General features: G+C 34.9%; 4 protein-coding genes across 5 annotated transcripts; 3 read left to right on the top strand and 1 right to left on the bottom strand.

Moving 5' to 3' along the window:
* The first annotated feature begins 866 nt into the window (after window positions 1–866).
* On the top strand, window positions 867–5,868 carry LOC111476983 (sulfite exporter TauE/SafE family protein 3). Of its 2 annotated transcripts, none has more exons than XM_023120873.1 (13): window positions 867–1,098; window positions 1,273–1,522; window positions 2,234–2,393; window positions 2,663–2,863; window positions 2,958–3,022; window positions 3,118–3,145; window positions 3,226–3,302; window positions 3,512–3,598; window positions 3,685–3,735; window positions 3,819–4,040; window positions 4,891–4,984; window positions 5,272–5,412; window positions 5,510–5,868. In XM_023120873.1, the coding sequence occupies exons 1-13, from the start codon at window positions 1,091–1,093 to the stop codon at window positions 5,593–5,595; spliced, it is 1,470 nt and encodes a 489-aa protein (XP_022976641.1). In that variant the 5' UTR covers window positions 867–1,090; the 3' UTR covers window positions 5,596–5,868. The 2 variants fall into 2 exon arrangements, with proteins under 2 accessions (XP_022976641.1, XP_022976642.1); XM_023120874.1 differs by having other exon boundaries at window positions 868–1,098; window positions 1,209–1,522.
* A 1,398-nt stretch (window positions 5,869–7,266) lies between these two features.
* LOC111476986 (coiled-coil domain-containing protein 25-like) lies at window positions 7,267–10,412 on the top strand. Its single transcript, XM_023120879.1, has 6 exons — window positions 7,267–7,487; window positions 8,524–8,651; window positions 8,847–8,950; window positions 9,039–9,126; window positions 9,448–9,509; window positions 10,001–10,412. The coding sequence occupies exons 1-6, from the start codon at window positions 7,375–7,377 to the stop codon at window positions 10,151–10,153; spliced, it is 648 nt and encodes a 215-aa protein (XP_022976647.1). The 5' UTR covers window positions 7,267–7,374; the 3' UTR covers window positions 10,154–10,412.
* Window positions 10,413–11,898: 1,486 nt separating this feature from the next.
* Window positions 11,899–18,893, top strand: LOC111476982 (transcription factor MYB3R-1-like). The gene is made up of 12 exons (XM_023120872.1): window positions 11,899–12,068; window positions 13,018–13,225; window positions 13,738–13,792; window positions 13,973–14,030; window positions 14,343–14,437; window positions 14,558–14,661; window positions 14,888–15,016; window positions 15,245–15,684; window positions 15,901–17,207; window positions 17,317–17,631; window positions 17,721–17,916; window positions 18,758–18,893. The coding sequence occupies exons 2-11, from the start codon at window positions 13,149–13,151 to the stop codon at window positions 17,898–17,900; spliced, it is 2,760 nt and encodes a 919-aa protein (XP_022976640.1). The 5' UTR covers window positions 11,899–12,068; window positions 13,018–13,148; the 3' UTR covers window positions 17,901–17,916; window positions 18,758–18,893.
* Window positions 18,894–18,943: 50 nt separating this feature from the next.
* On the bottom strand, window positions 18,944–23,994 carry LOC111476984 (aspartate aminotransferase, cytoplasmic). Its single transcript, XM_023120876.1, has 12 exons — window positions 23,694–23,994; window positions 22,935–23,006; window positions 22,716–22,777; window positions 22,554–22,637; window positions 22,336–22,435; window positions 22,125–22,245; window positions 21,700–21,863; window positions 21,455–21,592; window positions 20,601–20,722; window positions 20,347–20,441; window positions 19,628–19,748; window positions 18,944–19,169 (listed from the first exon to the last, which is right to left on the bottom strand). Exons 1-12 carry the CDS (start codon window positions 23,910–23,912, stop codon window positions 19,085–19,087), a joined length of 1,383 nt encoding a protein of 460 aa, XP_022976644.1. The 5' UTR covers window positions 23,913–23,994; the 3' UTR covers window positions 18,944–19,084.
* Between the last annotated feature and the right edge of the window lie 2,673 nt (window positions 23,995–26,667).

Genomic DNA, 26,667 nt, shown 5'->3' with positions numbered 1-26,667 from the left:
AAATAGTATTTAGACGGAATAATAAATGGTAATAAAAATTAAAAATTTAAAACAGAAAATGAAAATTTGTAATAAGGCGAATAATTTGACCAAGCGATTGTGAGCTGTCTCCACCTTACCTTCTGAGGTCAGTGTTGGGTACAATACAATTAACCGATTAATTAATGAATTGTACTATATAGAAATAATAAAAAAATAATAAATTCTGAATTTGAGACCATTGTCCACCCTATTTATTTTGAATTTTTTAATATATTTTAAAATTCAACCCTAACACTTTTAAAAATAAATATCCATCTTTACCATTAATTTTTTTAAAGTTAAATTAATAAAAATAAACATATATATAAAATTAATTATTTATTTATTTCATGTTTTTTTGGTAGGGTAACTATGAATGAACAAATTTTATTTAAAAATATAAATTCAAATTATTAATAAATATGCTCCATTTTATTTATTTTTGGTGGAATTTAAATTTAAAATTAAAATGGAATAAAACTCAAAAATATATATAGACTAAAATAGTATTTTAGTCATGTTATTACATGTTATCATTAATATTTTTAAAAATCAATTATTTTTATAATTTAATTAAGATTTTAATGATATTAAAAAAAGCTTAAAATAAAATACTTGGGAAGTGGGCCCAGGTGACTATTATAAAATAAAAAATAAAAAAAATAGTACACCTATTTATTTGTTGAAGTTTTTTTTTTAATTTTTAAAATTTTTTAAAATCAAAATACACAATTCTTACTCGACCATACGTACATTCTGATTCTGTAGTGAGCAAATTCCCAATTTGAAAACGAATAATAATAAAAAATATATATATATTCTGAGAGGCGTGCAGAAATTATAGTGTGCTATTTTTTTTTTTCTTTAACCACTGACGTACACGGATGCATAAAACTTTTGTTCTAGCTGATGGGCATGTTTATTTTCGCTTCGAATTCCGATTTTTTTTTAATGTTTTAGGTTGATTTGATTTTGCACCGCTCGTATCAAACAGAATCTGTGATGTTAGATCAACGAGTGGAACGTTTATCATGTTCAAATGGATAGAGATAAATTATCTGAGCATTAAATGATTCGGTAGCCCTGATTAATGAACAATCCATTAAACTTCATTGTGATTTGAGCGCTTTGTTTTTTGATTTATGTTTTTCGTAATATAAGCCATTGCTCTTTTTTTGAAGAAACAGATATCATTTCCTATTTCGCAAGTGGTGGTCTCAGCGGAATAGCGTTTTGGTTTTTGTATCTCAGAGGGCGAAAGGAAGGTTTTGGAGTTTCAATGGCGCGCGAATTTGGAGGAATATGCGCGGGTTTTCGGTCAATGGCGATGACGATGTTCAACTTTGCCATAGCGTTGGCTATGGTTTCCGCTGAGAGAAAAATGAAGCTCGAAACGGCGAGGTTGGACGGAGATGGAGGTTCCGATGATTTGAATCTGATCCGAGGAGCTTTGAATTTCTTGTGGCAATCGGACAGAACGGGGTATCATCACGTTTGGCCTGTAAGTTACAACAAGAACCTGTATACCTCTCTATTCATGTAGATTTACACAAAAATCCTAGTGCAATCAAATTTGTTTTGTTTGCGTTTACTCTTCTTCGGAAATATATTTTTCAGGATCGCGTACTCCTGCTCGCAGATTCTCTAACCATCTCAATGCTTCTCGAACTTAATTTTGAGCTGCTAGGCTAGAATAAATCTTGGTGTTGGAATGTTCAACTCCTCGTGTTCATGGATGGAGTTTTCGTCATTTCGGAACTTTTTCTTTGGAAAAGCTTCTGAAATTCTCATGATTAGGCTTTGTCTCGGTTTAGATCTAACTCATTGTGCACATTTTTTTTGGATTGTTCATAGTTTCGATGTGAAAATGGAATCCTGCTTCATAAAATCTTTTCATCTGTGAATTTTCCGGTGATTTCATTGAAGATCATGCTTTGGACTCTCGAATAAGATCTTTAAAAAATCATATTCAATGTTTTAAAAGGCATTGAGCTTTAGCTTCTGCCAAAACTATAGTTTATTCAAGGTCATATGCTTCGATGATAAACAAATTCATCGAATAAACAAAGCCAGCTTTATAATAACAATCATTATATCTTATAATACACGATTTTATGTTTTCATTACAGCTTCTCAAGATTTTCACCGCAAATTTTTTACTACTCACGAGTAAAGTAGATGGACTAATAGTATATTATAATCTTCTTTACAGGAAATGGAATTTGGGTGGCAGATTGTATTGGGTTCTGTTATTGGATTTCTGGGTGCTGCATTTGGGAGTGTAGGAGGCGTTGGTGGTGGGGGAATTTATGTTCCTATGCTTAGTCTAATCATTGGGTTCGATCCGAAGTCATCGACAGCTATATCAAAATGTATGGGGAATGATCTTTACTCTATCAAACCAACTCCTAAATGCCACAACAACAATGTTTTGATGACAGAAACAGAAGCAAGATCGATTATTTTCTTCTCTTCAAACTACGTAAATCGATCTTGCTTTATCATTGTTGTTGTGGCATTTAAGGTACAATAATTGGTGTCTGAACATTTTGATCGTGACATTTAAGAGTATAGCACTCAAGGATTTGCTCTTAATGTGTCTAACTTGTGTAATCCTCCTTGTTTCGTTTGTTTGCTAAAGGTATGATTATGGGAGCATCAGTATCAACCGTCTACTATAATCTTAAGCTAAGACATCCAACACTTGATCTTCCTATCATTGACTATGATTTGGTGCTGCTTATCATGCCTATGCTCATGCTGGGCATCAGCATTGGGGTAGTTTTCAATGTCATATTTGCTGATTGGATGGTCACTGTCCTCCTCATCGTTCTCTTCTTAGGTAATGATGTAGAGATGCATCTTCTTAACTTCATAGTTCATTCCGAATGGCTTTCTGCTATGTTTATCCTCTGGCTGATCTGCGTGTTCTGCAGCTACATCCACGAAATCGTTTCTTAAGGGAGTTGAAACTTGGAAGAAAGAAACTATAATGAAAACGGTTATCTCTATAACTTTAATCTTCAATATTATGGTTCAAATAAAATGTATGGTCTATCTTTCTAACAATTGGATGTCACTTGTTTTCAATTTTAGGAGGCTGCTAGGCGTGCTGAATCAAATGGTGAGTTAATCTATTGTTAATCATATCGAAATGGTGGCAATCCTTGTTCTTATTTTATACTCCACACTTTTTTACATTAGATCTTCAAGCCAATACAGCATATGCTCCTCTTCCTAGTGGCCCGAGCCAACGGCCCGAATTGGACCTTGATCGAGAGGTAAGATCATTCCTAGTCATATATGATACCAGAAATGGGAATGTTGAATTGGGATTACCTTATGATTTATTATTATTACAATAAATGGGTACGAGAATTTGAGAAATACATGTTCGTTACTATTGAGCTAAGTTCAGATACTATAATAAACCCCTTGATTTGTTAAAAAATTGATCAGAAATAAGAACAATGAACTGTTGAAATGGCAGGTTCCAATGCTGAAGAATGTGTACTGGAAAGAAATGGGACTTTTTGTATTAGTTTGGGTTGCTTTCCTAGCGATCCAAATTATCAAGGTATTTGGATTCTTTCCCCTTCTCCGTTCTCTCTTTATTTTGCAGTCTTAATAAACTGAAACCCATCAATCTCCTATTGAAAACAGAAGCATTCACCCAATTGTTCATGGGAATACTGGCTACTCAACTTACTGCAGGTAAGTTCGCTGCTCCCTTTACAAATTCTCATGTGCCTTTTCTGGTTGATTTCTCTTACAGTTGACCCAAAATTGGTCTACAGATGCCAATTGCCTTTGGTGCATCTGGCTATGAGGCAGTTAGCTTGTACAAAGGACGGAGAAAAATTGCTTCTCTGGGAAATCAGAAGACTAACTTTCAAGTTTCCCAGCTTGTTCTATATTGCTTCTTGGGCATAGTGGCCGGAGTTGTTGGCGGCCTTCTTGGCCTTGGTGGAGGATTTATAATGGGACCCCTGTTTTTGGAGCTCGGCATTCCCCCGCAGGTACATATCTCAACCTCTACCTTCATTTATTATTATTATTTATTTTCTTTTTGTAATAGAGTTCTATAGCATATATATATATATATAGGTAAAATTAACAAATTTATTAAACATAAAATTCAATTATATCTAAACTAATAATGTGAGAGTTTATTAGACACGAAATTTAGAGATTTATGAAACAATTTCTTTTTATGTTTTGATAGTAAAGGCGTATTATGGTTTGTTACATTTGATTTGGATAATTATACATTGAAAATATATATATTTCACATCCATATTTTTTAAATTATCTTCTATGAAATAAAATTATGGAACCACGGCTGCTTTACTCCCTGACTTCAATCATTTCCAACTTTTGGTCCTTTGACTAGTGGGACCCATTCATTGAACGTTTTGATATTATATTATTAGTTTAATTACGAAGGCAGCACTCTCCTGTGTAATATATTTTCTTTTATTTTGTGGTTGTTGACATATTCAACATTTTAAATTAACGGTCGAATTTAATTTTATGTTCAATTCAGTAAATTTTTAAATTTATTAAATATGATTAGACATCTCATTTAAATTTAAATTTGAAAGACTTATTTGAATTGAGGTTTATTAGACACTTTCGACTGGATATAAAATTATTAAAATTAAAAAATCTATACATTTTTTAATTTCATTAACTAAATTTTGTAATTTTTAATTTTTTTTAGATAGTTCCTTTCATTTTTTCACTTTTTTTTTTTAATTTGATTTTTCTTTTTTTATTGTTGGAGGATGAGTTAACATTATTAAATTAGGATATTTGAGACATTAGAAATAATATCAAAGTTAAACTTTTATTCCCTTTACTTTGTAGGTATCGAGTGCTTCAGCAACCTTTGGAATGACATTCTCTTCGTCCATGTCCGTTATACAATACTATCTACTAAACCGTTTTCCCGTTCCTTATGGTAAATCAATTCCATCATTAAACACATTTTTTTCTAATACTTTCTTTATGTTAAGAGTGAAAAAAAAAAAATCATATCGGTTAAGAAATAGAGCCCTATGATATATATGTGAAAATAAGTATCGAAACTTTTAATACGGAACTAAAAGCAAAATCAAAGTGGATAATATCTCTAGTGAAGTATCTATCATTCTTAGTACTTCCGAGATAACCACACCTATAATCTAGGTAAGAAATTTCAAAAGTTTTCGATCCGATTGAGGGACTAAACAAGTTGTAATGTTGCAGCTGTTTACTTCACCATTGTGGCCGCAATAGCTGCATTTGTTGGACAACACGTAATAAGAAAACTGATCAACTTGATTGGAAGAGCATCCTTAATTATCTTCATCTTGTCCTTCACAATATTCGTCAGTGCAATTTCTCTAGGTGAGAACCATATCCAACCAAACTGCTTCATCCCATTTCCTCTATTATGATTAAATAAATAAATATATCTTAAATGGTTTGTGGTTTTGTTTGGTAGGTGGCGTTGGAATCTCGAAGACGATTGGACAAATTCAGCGTCACGAATACATGGGCTTCGAGAATTTGTGCAAATACGACGCATAAGGTTTGGCCTTTCGGGAAAAAGTAATATGATTTACTTAATGTTTTCAGGTTCTTATGATTATTTTGGAATTTTAGTCTCTTAAATTTGATGGCTAAGATGATAAATTTTATTGATTCGCATCGATTATAGGATTGTTTTATGGGCTGAAGAGCCTAGACGTGTTTAGTAAAGCTCGAGAAAAGGTGAGCTTCACGTTTCTGTGCACTTGGGTGTGCTCGAATGTAGATTTTATATATGGAATTGTGGAATTTATTTAATACGCTTTTATTTGATGTTTTAAAAGTAAAATAACTCTAACTTTTGTCGGGTTTAAATTTAGTATTTAGGATTCAAAATAAGATGATCAAAGTCTCGTGTTTAGAAATTACTCGACTTGAGTTCTATGAAAGAGAGTAAAATGAAAACGATCATAAAAGATGAAGAAAAAGAAAGACCTAACACAAATGCGGACAAGACCGATTACATTGACTTGTGAATCAAAATTGAGCACTTTACTAAATGTTAGGGACTTGTCCTATTTTGAAGCACGAGATCTAACTTCGCTCAACTTTCAAAACTCACATGCAAACGTTTGCTTGTAACTATTCAATATCCTCACGAAAAATTAATTGCATTGGAGCGTTTCTGCGGTCGAATCCATTTTGAATTTGATAAATGCATTGCTTGTGAAGTATGTGTTAGTGTAAGTCCTATAGATCTCCCCGTTGTTGATTGAAAATTGGAAATGTATATTCAAAAGAAACAATTGCTTAATTACAGTATTGATTTCAGGATCTATACATTTTGTGGTAACTGCGATGAATATTGTCCAACAAATTGTTTATCGAGAACCAAAAAAGTATTTTATTCATATTTTAATTAAGATTCTTAAAAATAATATGAGCGAATGGTAATCTAAAGGATGTGTAAAGTTGAAGACGAGCAGTTTAACTAGCTAATTTTGCAGTGTATAAATCGGTATCGATTTAATTCCAAAAAATACCAATCAACCTCGATTATCAATTATAGACGGCAAATAAGTTGCGGCAAATAGATAACAACATAATTTGCTACGCTAAAATAACAAAAAAAATTTACCACCTTATATGATTAGGTTACTACTAACTCAAAAATTAATATTAAAACATGATTTTTGTAATCGAAGTTTGAAAAAAAATAAAAAATACTAAACTAACGATAGTTGCACGACGGATCGTGATAACAATTTAAAATATAAAATTTTAAAAAAATAATAGAACAAAATTATATTCAAACATATAAAAAAAAATAGATATAAAATCAATTAAGATTAGAATATTCCATTTACACTAAGATTATCATTATAAATTTAGTTATAAATTTGTAAAAGATATATGAATATCAAAACGTGTCAAATATGAACATTTAATGTAATTTCATATTAATAATTTTAAATTGATAGGTCAAATATAAAAATATGAAAATAAAAAATTGAATATTATATTTAAAAAACCTTAGTAAATCTATCAATATTTAAAAATATTTAAAATAAAATTAGATACAAAATTGGAAATTGAGAGGTCTATTACCATTTATTAGAGTCTGAAATGACGGATTGACTTAAATTTGAAAGTTTTAAGGACTCAACTTTAATTTAATAAAATATTATTCTACGCTATCCTGGAATATCAGCGTCCGATCAAAGATTCAAAATCACACGCAACCCAGACGACCAATCTCTCTTCTTTCCTCGAATTGAAAACCCTAATTCATTCTGTTCTCTCCATTTTCGAGGGTTGAGCGAACGAAATCGAAGCACCATGGTTTACTATTTCAAAGCCCGGCCCGACGTCGGTGATTACTCCATTTTCATGGGGCTCGACAAGTACGAGAACGAGGAGCTTATCAAATACGGCTTCCCCGAGGATATTTGGTAATCTATCGTCTAGCTCTCTTTATTAATTTCTGATTCTTTCACGGATTGTTATTTGATGTCAATTTCATTGAGATATGGTTGAAAATCATTTCTCACGATCAATCCAGTCGGGTAAAAGTGCTTGCGTTCACGTTATCGCCTGATGTCTTTGGAAATTGGCATTTGATGTCGAAGTTCTATAGATTTTCGTGGTTGCTATTTTCTGTGATTTAACAGAGCTTTATAAAACTGGAAATCAACAGAGCTGAAGGATGTCTTGCGGATTATGAAGGGAATGAGTTTCTTCTCTTTATTGAATTCTTGAATTTTCGTTGCACTAGCGTTCTTTAGCCATGCAGGACCCGAACTTATCGTCTTGTCTGTTTTGTGGCTTTAAGAATTCAAGGTTATCTTTAGTCTTATTGTGAGATCTCATGTCGGTTGGAGAGGGGAACGAAGCATTTCGTATGAGAGTGTGGAAACATCTTCCTAGCATACGTGTTTTAAAACCGTGAGGCTGATGGTGATACGCAACGGGCTAAAGTGGACAATAATTGCTAGCAGTGGGCTTGAGTTGCTACAAATGGTCAGAGCCTGTCACCGGACAGTGTGAGACATTGGTTAGAGTAGGGCTAGACCCTCTCTATAGTATACGCGTTTTAAAACCTTGAGGGGAAGCTCGGATGGGAAAGCCTAAAGAGGACAATATTTGATAGTGGTGGGCTTGTGCAACTACAAATGGTATCGGAGTCAGACATCGGGTAGTGTGCCAGTGAGGACGCTGGGCCCCAAGGGGGTAGATTGTGAGATCCCATATCGGTTGGAGAGGGGAACGAAACATTCCGTAAGGGTGTGGAAACCTCTTTCTAGTAGACGCGTTTTAAAACTGTGAGGTTGATGATGATACGTAATGGGCTAAAGCGGACAATGTCGGCTAGCGGTGGGCTTGGGTTGCTACACTTATTTGCGGGCTTCCTTCATCTTGTATCTGGTCTGATTTGTAGGGAGGACTTAGCTTAAGATTTTTTCTCTGAGCAAAGGTTGTCTTGTGCAGGTTCCACGTAGACAAGATGTCATCTGCTCATGTTTATGTGAGACTGCAAAAAGGGCAGACCATTGATGATATTAGTGAAGGGTTGCTGGAGGATTGTGCTCAGCTTGTCAAGGCAAATTCCATTCAAGGTAGAATTTGAGCAGTCTATTTCTGTAGAATAGAAAAATATTAGCCTTTGCGTTGTGAAATGTTAGTGAACGAGGTTTGTCTGCATGTTCGTTCTTAAATTAAACCTTAAAAATACACGCGCGTGTTTCGGTAGACGACAGCAGAATTGTGTCACGAGGTAGAAGCTATTGACTATTGTCTGTTTTATCTGACAGGAAACAAGGTAAACAACATTGATGTCGTGTATACACCTTGGTCCAATTTGAAGAAAACTGCTTCCATGGATGTTGGCCAAGTTGGTTTTTATAACCCCAAGATGGTAAGCTACGTTGTTTTCGACTGGCTAGTGGATATATCCGTAAGAATTCAAGGTGATTTACGAACATTTGTCTTTATACACAATTCAGGTCCGAACTGTAAGGGTGGAAAAACGGATCAACGACATCGTAAATAGATTGAACAGGACTAAAGTGGAAAGGAAGCCTGATTTAAAAGGTAAATTAGAAATGAATTTTTTGTTGTTAGGATACAATATGAAATTACACTTTCTTGAACCAATGTTTCCAAAGTATGTTGTTTCTATTCCTAGCACGTCTCTATGCACCCCTAAGTATGAAGTTTGCATATTTTGTGTTTTTTTCCCCCCTTTTCGCTACGGAGGGAATGAAGTAATTTTCTAGGCATACATGATACATGGAGGGAATGAAGTAATTTTCTAGGCATACATTATACATAAAATGTATCAAAGTCATCCCATCTTCCCATGCACCCGAACTCGTTAAACAGTTTACAAGCACTTCGTTTTCCATTATACAGCCGAACGTGAAGCAGTGAATGCAGCTGAAAGAGCGGAGAGGAAGCAACACCTGAGAGAAAAGGTTGGTAACAATTTTTTTGTCCCGTCTCTGAAATAACTCCTTCATTTAGGTCTACATCTTGGACTTCTATGTTTTATCTTTCCTGAAATTATTGGATAGATAGTTTGCCCTTGTCTGTACATCAGAATTACTCTCTTGTAAGAATCTAGTTCGATATATTAACTGGTTATTATTTTCTCCTAGTTGATATGTATGGCACGAGCCTCGACTCGCATAAGTGTTTATCTAGCATATTTGTGTGTAAACGTTCTAGCATAAGTGTCTAAAAAAGCTGGTGTGAAAAGCTCCATATTTGTGTATTAACATTCTTGCTCTAGCATTATACCGCACTTCATAATCGTTATGCGTCGCAAGTTCAGAAGTGTTTATCTAGCGATTATATTTTAAGATATGTTTTTGGTCATTTGGTAGCAAATCTATTCGTCAGACATGGTGGTTTTGCTAGATGGTTTCCATAAAGTATTGTTACAGTAAACTTCCCTTTTTTGCAGAAACGACGTGAGGAACTGGAAAGGTTAGAAAAAGAGAGGCAAGCAGAGTTAAGGAGCTACAAGGGTTTGATGGTCTCTGAGAAAATGACATCTAACAAACAGATTGCTGCAACAAGCAAATCGCTAGAAGAGCTGGAGGACGATTTTATGTGATCGAATTGATCGGTACGAATGCTGCAAGAAATAGAAATTTGCTTTTCTTGGCCCGAAGTTGTTCTCTCGTACGTGATCAAATTATTGTGTTTAGGCTCGATGACGTCCAACTTGTTGTGTCTACCTGATGAGACGACTATACAAATAGAAATTTGCTGTGGGTTTCTAGAGAGCGGATTTATGGTGTTTATGCAAGTTGTAATTACTTTTACTCTTGTTTAATGATTATAAGTTAGCTCATTTTGGCCTACTTTTCTTCTTTATAAGTTCCCCTGAAAATGAGGAGAAGCCATTTTTTGGGTTCATTTATAAAAAAACGCCCTTAAATTGTGAATTCTGGTTATCCACTAAGAATGAGGAGTGATTTTGCTTTTGGTGGTTCTATTGGTTAAACCCCACACGCCCAATTTCTTCCTGGGCAGGTGAAAAGCTATCATTGAATGCCCCTTTGGTTTTGCCTTTCACAAAAGTAAATCGTACTGTAAAAGCCATTAGCTTTCCTCTTCCTTTTTCTTCTGTTTCATTTTATTAATGCTTTACTCTGTTTCTCTTCTATAGTCTTTCAGTTAGGTAACATTCATATATATGCTCAAGTTTAATGGTAAAGATCCCAACTGAGTTGGAGAGTGGAATGAAACAACATTTCTTATAAAGATGTGAAAATTTCCCTTGCGAGATTCTACATTGGTTTGAGAGATTTCTGATAAAGATGTGGAAACCCCTCCGGGACTAACGTCTTTGTGACACACCGTCCGATATTTAACTTTGATATCATTTGTAACATCGATATTTAACTTTGATATCATTTGTAACATCCAAAATCCATGACAAATATTGTCATCTTTGGAGTCTTCCATTCTGTACTTCCCCTCAAAGTAAGGTTTTCTTTGGACACCGTCCGATATTTAACTTTGATATCATTTGTAACATCCAAAATCCATGACAAATATTGTCATCTTTGGAGTCTTCCATTCTGTACTTCCCCTCAAAGTAAGGTTTTCTTTGGGCCTTCTATTTTATGCTTCCCCTCAAAGTTTTAGTTTTAAAACGCCTCATTTTCTAGGCTTTCTATTTTAGACTCCCCTTTTAAATTTTTAACCAACTGAATTATATCAACTGTTTGGTTCCAATTTTCTCCTTTTTTTTATTTATTTTTTTATTTTTTTATTTTATTATTATGGTAAACTTAACCCCTAATTCTAAGGGGTTGTATATCTTTTCATCCATCTATAATTATTATTTTTTTCTAGATTCAATTTAAATAAAATTACTATTCTTCCCACAATTATACTAGAGTTATAAAAATTATTACGTGATTCTTCTTAAATAAGTAATAAATAAATAAATAAATAAATAGATAAGACAAAAAAAAATTGCTCGAAACTGTTGCTATCAATTTGAATTTAATTTAATTAATGCATTTAAAGAAGTGTTTTATAAATAATCCATATTGATTTTTTTAAAAAAATAAAAAAGTTTATATATAAATTAATTATTTTTATAATAGGATGAAACAAAGTATGACGGAGTTCGCTTCCGGTTAAGACTTGTCGTTTACTGCAACCATTACACGTAAACACTGTCGGTAGTACGACATCCCTGGTTTACACGTGTCTAAATCCTCACCGTTCAATTTCCGAACGTGCAGTCATCTTAGCCGCTGGTTTTGAATCACTTTAGGCCGCCCCTTTATGTTTGAATAAAGCTCCAGACCGTTTAAATTATCGTTTCCGAGTCCTGGCCATTTCTCTCTCGCTACTGGTTCCTCTATCTCTTTGCTTTGGCGCATTCTCTCGTTCTCCAAATCAAATTTCTACTCCTCGATTTCTCTATCGAGATTCGTTAATGCGTCCTGTTTCGATCGCTGCATCGAGTTTCTTGTTTATCTGCACTTTGCTGCTCGACGCCGACGCCGGTGAGTTCTTTAGGGTTTCTTTGGTTAATCTTGTTAAACTTCCGTTGATTTCATGATCTTCGCGTCGGCTTAATATTTTTCGCTTTCGTTCGTAGTTTCTTAGGTATTTCGGTCCATTTTTGTGAACTCTTTAACCTTTTTTCCATCTTATTTTGAGTGATTTACCTTCTGAACTCTATGAAATGTTCTCTATCATATCCTCGTCGTAGTTTCAGTCTATTCACGCTTAGGTCGTGTTTGTTTTCCGTTTCTGGAGTTCGATCATGTAATTAGTCTTCAATCTGATCCTTTTCACTGTTGGCGTGGAAATTGAATTTTTGTTAAGTCGCTCATCTGTTGTTTGTTGCTTACATTCTCAATAGGCTCTTAGCCTTCATTCTCGTCGTTTTGAGGTTTGTAGTATGGTGAATATGTTTTGATGTAAGTGTTCTGCCTTGAGCGAGTTTGATCGAGGATTGATAGCTTATATTTCTCTCTGTAGCTGGATTCAATCGTTAGACCTTTAAGTTTCTTTTCTTGATATGGATTTAGACTCGTTGTAGTAGTTATCTTTGAATCGTGAGGCCTTTTTTTCTCTCGTAGCGTGAACTTCGGGAACATCGATACACATTCATTTTGCTCCTGGATGAATATCAGATTTTGTATGTTTCACATCAGTTACTGTAAAAACACTGCCTAAAGGAACTTTGACCGAAGTTATATCCAGTCTGTCCCACGGCTAATTTACTATATCATCGTTCCAAAGATATTGTTGAGCTCAGATTATATACCGCTTTGAAATACTAGGATTTACTTTACTGGAACTAATGTTTTTTTTTGGTTTGATTCTTGCGTCTGCATAATGATTATGCACATGTATATTACCGCAACAGCCGCATGTTTTGTTTTTTCGTACTATTTCTTTTGTTCCACTACCTGCATATTTTGACTTTTTATCTTCCATGATCAGAAATTTTTATATGAAATGGTAGAATTTTCTACATTGGAATGATATAATGGTCTGGATAGAATTCTTTGGAACAAGTCATTGCCGAGTAGGAATTGGGATATTATGCATTTTCCCCTCCATGTCAAGGAGTTATGGAAGGTGATAAGACCATCTCAACACCTTCAGACAAACCTGAGATTCGTGATCAGAGGATACATGCTCTCCATGGGTAACTTCATTTATCTATCTAAGCAGTTCTAATGCTTTGGCTCTACATTTCTTCATACTGCAAGTTTTAGCCTTTCTGTTTGCACGTTACTGATGCATTGTAAGTCTTGCAAGTCTTCTTAACCAAATTTGTCACCATAACTCATATAAGCACTGTTTCAATTGCAATATTTTTTAATCCTGTTACATTATTTTCCTTAAAAAATTTCCTTGGCTTCCTTTAGTTTGGAGAGGAATTACCTATCACTAACTAGCTTGTTGTAATTCTGTTTTTGACGACTTGTAATTTTCCTGTCTTTCTTCTTATTTTCCCTGAGAGGTTGTAATTTGATTTCCATTGGTTCAACTAGAAATGTTTCCCTTGTTGTGGTTTTATGTCTGAATTGACTTTATGTCCTGTACCACACATGTTCCTATACTATTGCTTGACATTCACATTTGTTGCCCTTCTTGGAAGACGTAAACTAAATTCTCTGTTGAACGCTATGTATGTTCTTTTTGGGGGATGTTTAGGAGAACCAGTGGCCCTACAAGACGTTCAACAAAGGGACAGTGGACACCTGAAGAGGTAAGTTTATCATTTATCTTAGTGAGATCCTATACTTTTCATTATTCTGGTTTCTGGAAAGAATGATGCTGTTTTTCTTGGGGGGGGGGGGGGGGGTGATGAAGAATTGTATTTCGAATGAATTTTGTTGTTCCAAAAGTTAAATGTTTGATGGATAAATCTTTTTTTACTCGCATCCAGGATGAAATTTTGCGGCAAGCAGTTGATCATTTCAAAGGCAAAAACTGGAAGAAAATAGGTATTATTGGCGTGTGGAAATATTGTAGAGGCCAAGAATAGGTTGTATTGTACTGAAGATGTTCTCCATATGAGTCATTCTTAACACAATGGAGGATTTCAGCAGTGATTGTGATCTATGAACATAGTTCATGTTTGCTTTATCTATTGTAAAGTATACTTAACTCTACCAAATTCTATTCTGGATAATTAGATGACCTAATTAATTGTGCTTTGTCAAGGAGGCCATATTCCGTGATAAATTATATTTTGCATGAACTACTATGTTCTTTTATTGCATCACTGGTTCATTTGTTATGATGGTTGTTTGTAGCTGGATGTTTCAAGGATCGGACTGATGTACAATGTCTACATAGGTGGCAAAAGGTTTTAAACCCCGAGCTTGTCAAAGGTCCATGGTCTAAAGAGGTGGTCCGCTTGTGAAATTTCTGTTATTACGATAATTTAATCAACATACTCTTTGTATAAGTGTGCTATTTTTATGAAATTATAATTGAGCTTCTTGTTTGTCTTGTGAATTGTATATAGGAGGATGAAATTATCATTGAACTGGTGAACAAATATGGACCAAAAAAGTGGTCTACATTTGCAACTCATCTACCTGGACGTATTGGTAAGCAATGCCGAGAAAGGTATGACAATTGATTTATTTTCTAGCTGATTTTTTAGATTTTGATTTTCCCGTTTTACATATTATCCCTTTGATGAACCCCGCCTGTTGAAAGTTTCTTTTCTGGAAGCCATTATATATTGTGGTGTCATCAAGTTGAACTTTTCCTGCATTCGTACTCGATGTTCTATTAAACTTTCAGCTGTCTTTCCCATATTATTTTACATATATTATTTCCTCTTTTTCAGGTGGCACAATCACCTCAATCCTAAAATAAACAAAGAAGCATGGACCCAAGAAGAGGAGTTAGCTTTAATTCGTGCTCATCAAATTTATGGGAACAGATGGGCAGAGCTAACGAAGTTCTTACCTGGAAGGTATGTCTCATATGTAGCTTAAAGTTGAGGCATTATGCGGGTTGTTATACATGTGCATTATTTTATTCCTATAAATCTTTTCAGATTAAAGTTGTTACCATCTAAACTTTTTTGGATTTCTTTTCATTGCAGCTTTATTCTCTAGAACTATATTTCCTTCCAGTTTTTAATCGGAAAATTTTCACTTCATCATGAATTATGTTATATTTGTGCTTTTATGATCATTAGGACAGACAATGCCATAAAAAACCACTGGAACAGTTCTGTCAAAAAGAAATTGGATTCTTACGTGGCCTCAGGCTTGCTCACACAATTTCAAGATCCAATACCCGCTGGACAACCAAGCCAACTCCCAGTTTCATCTTCGAAAGTGCTTGGTAGTGGAAATGACAGTGGCTTAAATGGAATGGATACAGAGGAGATTTCAATGTGCAGTCAAGATCCATCGGTTGCTGATAGCTTTATGAGTGATTCAGCATGTGCAACTCTGCACAAGAGAGAGGAATTTCAGTTAGCTGAGGATTTGGAGTTGGGAAAGGAGCAAAGTATCAGCCCAGTATCCAGTTCTCAACCCTATTACCCTCCTACGGAAGTAATTACTTGTCCCATTGCTGAGTTTGCTCAAGAAGTGGGTCGCTCTTTATCACCTTCAGAGAAAAATCTCTCTGATTGTAGAACATCTTCAAATAGGGAGCACCAATGTGATTTGAATGAGTTTCCTTGCATCTCGTTACAGTTGGGTATGGAAGTATCGCAGTTTAAGGCAATTGGCACTAGGATGGGTGAAAGTCATGGAGCTTCCGGTTCTGCTCAAACTTGTCCCATTGCTGAGTTTGCTCAAAAAGTGGGTCACTCTTTATCACCGTCAGAGAAAAATCTCTCAGATTGTAGAACATCTTCAAATAGGGAGCACCAATGTGATTTGAATGAGTTTCTTTACATCTCCTCGTTACAATTGGGTATAGAAGCATCGCAGTTTAAGGCAATTGGCACTAGGATGGGTGAAAATCATGGACCTTCCGGTTCTGCTCAAACTTCTTCAATGATAAAAGGAGCTGCGGCCTCTGCCCAAGCAGAGTGCATGTTTATATCTGATGATGAGTGTTGCAGGGTCCTATTCTCAGATGCAAAAGGTGACAGATGCGATCTGACTAGTAATCTTAAAGAAGGCTCTTCTGTGTCAGAAATGTGTGATTACAAAGTTCCAGTTCATTCCTTTAGCACTCCAAAAGTTGGAAATAACCATGCCATAGCTTCACAAATACTTAATCCTCCTCCAGGAACTGATGTGCAGGAAAAAAATTCCGTGCACCAGTCGGGCATGCCGATTCCATCCACGGTTTCTATCAACAATGACATGATTTTATTAGGTGGTACTGGACCCAACCAACCATTTGTTGGAGCTCTAGAACACGGATGTGTAACTAGCCAACAGAATGCGTTTGCCTATAATGGTGGATCATCCGAGTCTTCCTATTTTGAGGTTGCAGATAACCCAGAAATGCAAGAACAGCCTGGTGGAGCAGAAGACCTGCCAAAACCAATGTGTATAAATACATTTGCTACAGCAGCAGATGTCACTGGTACTTGTTCTCATTCGGATGAAAGAGTAAAACAAAATGACGAACATCGAGACTCCGGTGCTCTTTGTTATGAGCCTCCTCGTTTTCCTAGTTTAGATGTTCCGTTTTTCAGCTGTGATCTCATACAATCTGGAAGTGAAATGATGGAGTACAGCCCACTTGGTATACGCCAGTTGATGATGACTTCTCTAAATTCTGTTACTCCATTCAGATTATGGGATTCACCATCTCGTGATACTAGTCCAGATGCTGTACTGAAAAGTGCTGCCAAAACTTTCGCCAGTACTCCATCCATTTTGAAGAAACGCCACCGTGATTTAATGTCTCCTCTTTCTGAAAGAAGAATTGACAAAAAGCTGTTAACCAATGTGACATCTAACTTGACAGAAGAGTTTTCACGTTTGGATGTTGTGTTCAATGATGTGTCTGATAAAAGGAGTATTGAAGGTTCTGCTGAAGATAAAGAAAATGTTTATTGTACCTTTGAAATGAGAGAAGAGAAGAAAGATGACGGTAACGAATCTCGAGACGTAACGCTGTCGGAGAATAATTTTTCAAAAAGTTCTTCCCAAGACTATACCAAACAAGCGACTGCTGATACCGAAATTGTGAGTCGTTTTTTAGCGATCTTTTTATTGCTAAACTATTTTGAGTGTATTGAACGAACGATCAAATTTACTTGATATCCGATTAAGCTGATAATTTTACTTTTGGCAGGTACCTCCTAGAGTCCTGGCTGAACATGATGCGAATGACCTGCTACTCCACACTGTTGAGCAAAAACCACTCAGTTCAAGTACAAGAATTAAGAAACAATACAGTCCAAGCAGATTAGTAGACGATGTTTCGAAGGTGTCCAATGGGAATTCTCATGGGCTACCTTGCAGCAGCCCGCCTTCCATCTGCGGGAGACCTGAAATTGATGAAACTCCATTTAAGAAAAGTATTGAATCCCCTTCAGCATGGATGTCTCCTTGGTTCTTCAATTCTTTCCTACCTGGCCCGAGGATTGATACGGAAATATCGATCGAGGTAATTATTTAGATTGGATGAGAATTTTTTGAAATTGAACTTTTTTTACCATTGCATCAAATTGTTGTGTATTTGTGTTCATTATATAGGACATTGGATACTTTTCGAGCCCCAAGGGAAGAAGCTTTGATGGCTTAGATGCAATTGGGTTAATGAAACAAGTAAGCGAGCTAACGGCAGCTGCATGCGCCAACGCCCATGAGGTGTTGGGAAATGAAACTCCAGAGACACTACTCAAGGGAACGCGCAAGAAGCACCCATCTCCATAGCGATGAAACTCTTATGGTATGATTCTCTCCGACTTTTCCTTTCTTCAACCTTCTAACATCAAGTTTTCAGGAAAAAAAGAAGTTTTTTTTTTTTTAATTTTTTTTTTATTTTTACATTTCTTAAGAAAATTACATAAATGACCGAAAATTAATATTTTTGATAAACCTCATCTAACTCTAATTTGTAATTTAACTATTTTAACGTGGGTCTTAAAAATTAAAGGAAGCAATCTGGGTTTTTTTATAGCATGTGAAAAATCTACAAGTGTCTTAATTGCCTTGTACCTTACATCTTAACAAGCTTTTACGTATGATCAAAATGAGAATCAAGCATCTTAACAGATTTTCTCTTTAAAAACGCAAATGTGAATATCCTATCGAAAGAGGACAAATAAATCTGGAGATGCTGATAGTTCCCAAGGAGTTTCAGTTTCATAAAAAATTCTTAAAAGGGAGAATATTTATTATCGAACCTGTTCGTCTGTCTGTAGAAAATGATTGGACAATTTATTTTGTCTCAAACCATTATGATTTGCTTGTTCCGGATCCCCTAGAAGTCGTAGAGAGTTCAGAATTCTAATTTATTTCAATTGTTTTAATGTCAAAAATTCTCTTGGTTCTTGAAATTGTTTTTTAAAAATAGGTAACAAAAAGACTTTTAGTTACCAAAAATATTTTTTAGTCTAATTTTACCGGAGAACTAGGTAACTATCTAACAGAGTCAAAAGTAGAGAAAGATTTAATCATTTCGAAGGCAGATTTTTATTAGAAAAGTAGGTCAATTGGCTTGTTTTTGGTTGGTTAGCTCGGCCTATGAAAACAAGATTATTGTAAGCTCGTATGATTTCATTTTTCAGGCAGGGTGTCGGGTGCTCGACTCCAGCGAATGCGGCTCTGCGGGGAAAGTAGAGACTGTGTGTGAAAACTACAGCTGCGACCTCCCTTCCTTATCTTCTCCAAGCCTCCAGATAGCTGCCACCACCCCAACTCGGCATTTTTTCTTTTTCTTATCAACGTCTAAAAGGAAATACTAATACTTGTAATTCTAGATCATTCGTCTGAACTTCAACGAGAAAGCCTTTTTTAGGCATATTACAAAACTGAGATTCTAGAGTCTTCCAGTGAGGGAAGTAACACTTTTTATTTAACGGTAAACGTTAAAAATATAAAATGAGCAATGCGACTTAGACGACACGAGTCACGGCTGCGTGGATTGCATCAGCAAGGTGTGGGACGGTCCTCGAGCTCAAACCGGCCATGCTGATTCTCCTGCACATATGACAGATGTATAAATGTTCTGTTCTTTATTTTTTCACTTCAACTTTTCTGTGCTGGTTTAGTTTTACTTGTGAAATAGCAAGAAAACATAGTGCATAAAAATCAATTTCATGTTTGATAAATGTTCAAATCTATAATAAAATTTTTAACTGCCGACCAATTACACACAAATTGAAAAGACAAAAGATACTAAATTTGCAACTGTTAAAAAATTCATAAATCTCAAAATTCATTTACTAAAACTATTGGGTTAAAAGAATTGCAATCTTTTATCTTTACCAATTCAAACAAATGAAAGATATTAAGAAAAAAAAATTGAACATAAATTTTTTTCTTTGAAAAAAACGAACACACTACAGAAACTAAATTCCAGTGATTGCATACGTGAATGATTGGGCATTTTGGGGAAAATAAAGGGATATTAAAGCAAAGATAAGAGGATTCCTTACCCATCAGAGGTCATGTAAATGTGATATTCTTTGGTCATGAAGCTAACTTGTTCCGAGTTCAATCCTGTGAATGTAAACATTCCAATCTGTTTGATGATGTGACTCCACTCACCAGGTGTACCTGCCACACATGAACGGTGAATAACACTCCCACACAACAAACCCATCTCTCTCAGAACATATGCTCCAATTTTTTATTCAAATTAATCATGGTGAAGGAACAATAAAAAAAAATAAAAAAAATAAATAAAAAAATCTACCCTACTAAGTTAAGAGGTCGAGATTATTAGCCTCGATCAATATGAAGGTTAAAAAAAACAACCATCGATTTTGAATGCAACTACAGTTTAGTTAAAGACGAGGGTCCAAATAAATTAAACTTAAGAGGTCGAGATTATTAGCCTCGATCAATATGAAGGTTCAAATAAACCACCATCGATTTTGGATGAGCTGCAATTCATCACTATTGTTCTAGTTCTTAACTGATAATCTTTGCATTTCTTAATTTATTTGACTTCTAAAACTACATTAGACATGACATGATTAAGATAGATTTTGGGTTAGAACTCAAATTAGAATATTCTTATCATCCACCTTAGCCATTGATCAAAACTGATAGCAAAGAGGCTACTAAGCACTCAGAACGAGAATATTAAAAGAACCGCGTAAATATCAGCAGAGATATCAGAAGAATGCATAATAAGAACAAGAATACTAACCTCGAGCACTCAAGGCGTCAAAAAGTTGCTGGCGCATGCTAATAATACGGTCTGCCATGGCCTTCAACTCAATAGTCCATTCATTGAACAAATCCCTAACGTTGAAACAAAGAAAATAATTTCATGATGCATGAACAGTTAAATCGGTTCCATACAAGTTCTCAGGATTGGAAAGAAAGTCCAGGTGAGCATCTTGCATATATGTTCACCTTCTCAATCTCTGTTACGGGCATATGAGAAGTTTTAATTATTACCTGTCCTTCAGGATTGTAGCGACAATGGATGCCCCATGAATGGGTGGGTTTGAGTACATGGGCCTTATCACTAGTTTCAGCTGGCTCTCTACCCTGCTCGCAACATCAGCATTCTTGCAGACCTGTGCGACAGTTACAAAGCGTAAGATCAAGGCAGTAAAGCTGAAATACCAGCTCAGACCCCATCCCATCCATCTTCATGCTAAAAATATTTTTTTAAAGAAAAAAAATGTTCATCAATAGTAATAATACCATTCTAAATTATATCCTTACCAATTTAGTTAACATTTTTTTTTTTTTTTTGTTAATAATAATACAAAAACGATGCTACGAGGATTATTATATATGTATCCGAGTTAGCCCTCACCCAGCACCTATGAGTTCAATCAACATAGGTTTCAAAAAGCATTTTGAAGCCATATAGCCATTTCAGCCTGACTCCCCATTTTCTCTTAAATCAAGCTGAATGTGGAATGACTCTATTCCTGTGAGCTGTAGAGTTAGTTATCCCTTATCATCCCTGGTATTCCATTCCTCCTCTCTATGAGATGTGGGATCGACCCCGCTCTTTCTACATCCTTTTGTATGATAAGGCATGCCTATCTATCTTTTATCCAGCCTTTGCTCCACTATCAACTACCGGAATGGTTATTTTGCCTGCACCGCTTTCGGAAGGGAAGGGTAACTTTTTCATTCTCTTAGAAATGCTAAGTCAACCTTTTCCTTAGTACTATATTAACAAAAAAGATGTTAATCCCACAGACTCAATTAACCAATGATTCAATCAGTTAAGGTATGCTGTTATATGACATCCCAATGAATCACTAGTAAGAATATTCTTCCAAAAATCTTACAATGCTTAAAGCGCCAACACGTTCACCGTAGAGACCCAAATTCTTTGCGTAACTCTGGGCTACAAAACATTCACCTCCATCGGCAACAAATAAGCGTACAGGTTGTGCATCCGCATCTAGACTTCCACTGGCAAAACCCTGGATCATACAAGGCAAAAATATCAGAAACTTAAACAGCAAGATTGTCTTATTAAGTTCTTGACATGCAAGTCATTTCTCATTTTTTACTATGTAGACCTCTCTACCTGGTAAGCACTGTCAAAGAAAGGTAAAAGCTGTTTCGATCTCATCAACTTCCTGATCTGATCCCATTGTTCAAGGGTTGGATCGACACCAGTTGGGTTATGAGCACATGCATGAAGCAGTACTACGGCTCCAGATGGAGCAGAACCAAGATCTTCCAAGAGGCCTGTGACATTAAATTGTCCACCCCAGTGGTAAGCAATAATAAGGGACTAACATACACAACATCATAAGTTTCCGTAACAAATCATCTTAAATCACTCCTACATAGAATGCCAGGGGCAAAGCAGTGTCGAAGACCATACAAGTTCAGAATTATTTAATTGCGGCACAATTTCCATTACAGATAAAACACATTGGAACTCATTATGGAGGTAGAACCAAAAAAGATACGTTAAACAGTTGAAATAGAGTACAGAGTTCGAACCTTGAAAATCCAACCCTCGTGTAGAGGGATCATAATATCGATAAGTTTTTACTGACAGACCAGCCAGAGTAAAAACTTTGGGATGGTTTCCCCATGTCGGCAGGGGAATGTATATTAGCCGCTGGAAAACAAGAAAAAAGGATCATGAGATAGCTATTACCATGTACAAGTAAAGCCTAAGTACGATAATGGACACCTAAACATTCCACACCTCGTGATAATGTCTCGCCAAAAATTCACCACCGACTCTCAATGATCCAGTACCAGACAAGCATTGAACAGTTGTGACACGGTTCTCAAGAATAGCAGGGCTACATAAAAGTTAGAATTAGATCTAAAAGAAAACTATTAAACGAAAGATGCGGATGTGAGTATAAGCAACCAAATATAAAAGGCAACAACTAGTAAATAAAATTTGGTATAGCTTACCTGTCGGCGCCAAAAATAAGCTTAGCGCTCTGCTTATTGAACTCTGCCAATCCAACAATCGGAAGATACTCCTTAACTCGTGAACTGCAGATCATTAGGATAAGAACCTCAACATCTATCTACATTAAGTAAGATTCTTAAGAGAATGATCAAGAAAATTACCTATCATTAACAAGCTGATGCTCTGCTTTTCTGACAACGTTCAAGACAAGTGGTTTTCCTTCCTATCATATCGAAATACCACAAGATTAAAAAATTTCTAAATAGACAAACGAACCGCTTAGACATCTTAACAGCGACAAGATAGTATAATCAAGCTCCGACTATTTTTAACACCAAAATAGATCAACAGCATCACGATTTAAAGCAACAGATATGTACCTCTGTCCTATAAGCACCGACGCCCAAATTCAACTTGTTCGGGCTTGGATCTTTGTTGAAAGCAACAGTCACCTATCAATTCCAAGTTCAACACAATAATTGATATATATTAGTAAAACTTCCTCCAAAACATCGGATAGATAGACGCAAAATGTGTAAATATGCAACGAATAAACATAGGCGAGAAGTTTTTTGTCCGACAGACATCAAAACATCAGATAGATAGACGCAAATGTGAAAGTATGCAATAAATAAAAACAGGCAAGCAGTTTTTTGTCCGATAGTCATTCTATTCCCTAAAATGATCCTTCAGCGTTTCTAAAGCCATAATAAACAGCTGATAAGCGGAACAATTTCCAAAACACTACAAAATGGCATCGGAAACAACAGTCAACTAGAAAAATTAGGAAAACACATAGCCGCGATCACGATCCACAACCAGCCAACAAAAAACTTCCGATCACGAGGATCCAAAAGCTTGACATAGTTCATTTCCACAATATACGGTAAAATAGAAACAGACAAGTTAGAATCAGACGCAAAAAATTTTAAACTAACAACACGAGAACAAAAGGAAAAAAAACGAAAACGAAATCCTCTGAACTTGCGGGCAAGCAAACAAAACAATGCAACTCGAAATCAGATTAATAGGCAAATCAAGGAAAGAAAAACCTACAACGATTGATCAAAAGACATAGCGATACGGAGAAAGAGAGAGAGAGAGAGAGAGAGAGAGAGAGAGAAAGAGAGAGAGATTACTCCGAGAATAGGATCTTCAGGTGCACGAACAACATGAGCGAAAACCGAATCACTGTGCAACGAGGAAGTAGCAGAAGCAGAGAGTGAATCAGCCATGGCGGATGAAGACGATTGAACCAGATGCCTAACGAGAGCGTTAATTCTTCGATCGATTGGATCACTATTTGAAGTCGAACTACCGGAAATAGCAGTTTGTTGAACGTCAAACAAGGGGCGCATCTCGCGTGCTCTCAATTCCCTTTTTACTTTTTCCTTTTTCTTCCTTGATTTACTCTTTTTCCCTCTTTTTCTTACTTCGGCGCTGTTTTATCTTTCACAGTTCGACTTTCCCTTTTATACGTAGTCCAAGACGAGGCTTTCATTCCAGAACCGTCCCACCAATATACTTTTCTGATTATTACTATAAAAAGAAAATAAATGTAATTAAATTTATTTTTGAAAAAAAAAAAAAAAACCAAATTTGTCAGCCTATCCCTCCAACAACCGTGTAACAACTCTTTTTTAATACTTTTTATTTTATTTTCCGAAAAAAAAAACAATTTCTTTTTTTTATATTCAAATTAAAAATTAAAAATATTATTAGTTTTAGATAGAAACCGCTACTTCTTTGTTTCAAAAATAAGTTAGAACTTTAAAAACTAGGTAAAATTAAAAATACTTTTACTCTTAATACTAAATTTAAAAAATACCCATAAAATTATAATTAACATTAATACCCTTTTATCTTTGGTAGAGTATCGTAAAACTTTTGAAAATTTAATAGAAAAAATAAAATAAATAAAATATTAACTATTTATATTTAAAATGAACGATAAAATTATTTTTTATACATAATTAATTTTAAAGAAAGTTCCAAGTTATTGTTATTAATTAATTTTTTAAACATATATACAAGGGAGAAGTAAACGATGTGACACGTGGCATGCATGGCGGTAATGTTTTGTTGGCACGCATGCCGAGGGAGACAGAGGTCATTGCAACCCATGTTTCGCACGTGGCATTCAGGTGCACAAAATGGATGAGGATTCATTTCCCTTGGCACGTTTCTCGAGCACTCCCACGTGGCTCAAGCACGGACGCCTGCGATGGCACGGAATTGTTGTCTTTGTCTCTGCTCTACGAATTATTCTGTTCATATTTTTTATATTAAATATTTTAGTATTAAGAGTTGACATTTTTAATTATAGCTTATTTTAAAATATAATAGTACTCATATAATATATATGTCAATGGAACTTTTATGTTGACTTTTTTTAATTATTAAAATAAACTTTAAGCTTATATATTTTAATAGTTTCGCAATCATTTTCTAAAATTAATTAATTATTTGTTTAAAAAACTATTATAATTTTTTTAAAAAAACTATTTGTTTATTTTCAGTACTTTTAAATTTTAATCCTAATATATATATATTAAAAAAACAACAGCTTTTCCTCTACGCCAAGAACAACCATAATTGCACAAAGAAAAATGAGAAACCCTACGTTTATCTTTGTAACCCATCCATCACTTTCACAATTCTATATGCATTCTCTTTGGTTCTACACCTTTTTTCAACCATCATATAAATTCTTATAATTATCATCGAATTTGTAATAGAAATTTTGATAGTGTGAGGAGAAGAAAGAAGTGATTACTCACGTGTGACACATCCTGTTTTTGCACTGGGGAATTATTTCCATTTTCTGTATAATACTGCAAATGTCGGCATATCTTCATCATCCGGCTGGGCACTAGGATGTGTGTAAACATCAATTCTCCCTTGTTAGACCGCTCTGGCTCGGTTCTGTGTCGATTGGGGGGGTCCCACTCAAGGAGTTAATCCTGAGAAGTTATGTGGGTAATTAGCACTGCAGTATTATACAGAAAATGGAAATAATTTCCCAGTGCAAAAACAGGATTCGGTCAGACAACAAAAATACCTTAACAAGAAAAACTAAAGGTAAACCCTATAACTTCTTCTTCGTCACGAGAATAATAGTTGCAATGGCAAGCAGCTCTAGGAGAACCGGGTGCACTTGGCGGGACAGAGGGAAGAGGACGAAAGGAAAGATAAAAGAATATTATTACTATTGTGTTATTTTATGTCTAATAAAATTTAAAACTTTTAATTTCTAAATTCATTAATATATATGTATAAAGAAATGAATTAAATTTATAATTTATATATACTAAATAAATACAAACAATAAATAATTATTATTTAACATAAATAAAAATATGTAATTTCAAACAAAATAAATTAGTACCCAAGTTCAATATTTAACAATAAATTAGGATTAAATAAAAATAAAAAACACTATAATTATTCGCTAATGGATGATTAATCCATAATTTTGAAACATGGGAGGGAAGGATGTGTTGGAGAAGGCATATGGATGGACACGTGGGACGTCGGCTTCCAAACGAGCCAGAGGAGATTCAGCGCTTATTATCTGGACGACATGTCGTGCCCCTTTATAGATATGACTTTATTTCACGCACTTAACAACAGCGTTGTTATGGAGTCACACCAATCAAATTTTGTCTCCCAAAAATGGCTTTTCACACTATTATTTGTTTTTTATTATCTAATTTATATTAATATTCTTAAAAATTAATCCAGAATTATAAATTTAAAATAAGTATCAAATTGAATTAAAAATAGAAAAATTAAACGCATTTATTATTATTAATTATTTATCGTCTGTGTTTTAAGGAGACAAAGAGGTACGATTTTGTGGAGTGGGAGAGGACCTTTTCACTTACTTCATGCTCATCCCCACCAAATGTTTAGTTTTTTATTTTTATTTTTATTTTTTAAATCCTTATTTTCTCTCGTAGATTCCTTTTAAAAGTGTTCAAAGGGACTAATCTAGACAGTAGATTTTGTGTGTGGAATCTTACAAGAACTTTTTAATTAATTAATTAATTTTAAAATGTGTCTAATAATTAAATTTTCAATTTAAATTTTATATTTAATAGATTTTCCGCT

Source organism: Cucurbita maxima, unplaced genomic scaffold, assembly GCF_002738345.1.
Source record: "Cucurbita maxima cultivar Rimu unplaced genomic scaffold, Cmax_1.0 Cma_Scf00003, whole genome shotgun sequence".
Taxonomy (NCBI): Eukaryota; Viridiplantae; Streptophyta; class Magnoliopsida; order Cucurbitales; family Cucurbitaceae; genus Cucurbita; species Cucurbita maxima.
Note: the sequence above shows the minus strand (reverse complement) of the source record. Positions and strands in the feature narration are given on the sequence as shown.

Bases quoted from the DNA above. Each gene is read 5' to 3' on its own strand.
- LOC111476983 (XM_023120873.1), top strand. The intron at 3,303-3,511 runs GTAAGATCATTC...TTGAAATGGCAG, and splicing joins AATTGGACCTTGATCGAGAG to GTTCCAATGCTGAAGAATGT. The intron at 4,041-4,890 runs GTACATATCTCA...TTTACTTTGTAG, and splicing joins AGCTCGGCATTCCCCCGCAG to GTATCGAGTGCTTCAGCAAC.
- LOC111476986 (XM_023120879.1), top strand. From the start codon at position 7,375: ATGGTTTACTATTTCAAAGCCCGGCCCGACGTCGGTGATTACTCCATT. The intron at 8,951-9,038 runs GTAAGCTACGTT...TACACAATTCAG, and splicing joins GTTTTTATAACCCCAAGATG to GTCCGAACTGTAAGGGTGGA. The intron at 9,127-9,447 runs GTAAATTAGAAA...TCCATTATACAG, and splicing joins AAGGAAGCCTGATTTAAAAG to CCGAACGTGAAGCAGTGAAT.
- LOC111476982 (XM_023120872.1), top strand. From the start codon at position 13,149: ATGGAAGGTGATAAGACCATCTCAACACCTTCAGACAAACCTGAGATT. The intron at 13,793-13,972 runs GTAAGTTTATCA...ACTCGCATCCAG, and splicing joins GACAGTGGACACCTGAAGAG to GATGAAATTTTGCGGCAAGC. The intron at 14,438-14,557 runs GTGGTCCGCTTG...AATTGTATATAG, and splicing joins AAGGTCCATGGTCTAAAGAG to GAGGATGAAATTATCATTGA.
- LOC111476984 (XM_023120876.1), bottom strand. From the start codon at position 23,912: ATGCGCCCCTTGTTTGACGTTCAACAAACTGCTATTTCCGGTAGTTCG. The intron at 20,723-21,454 runs GTAAGATTTTTG...ACTGTCGCACAG, and splicing joins GTGTTGGCGCTTTAAGCATT to GTCTGCAAGAATGCTGATGT. The intron at 20,442-20,600 runs GTAATAATTAAA...TTTCAACGTTAG, and splicing joins GCTACAATCCTGAAGGACAG to GGATTTGTTCAATGAATGGA.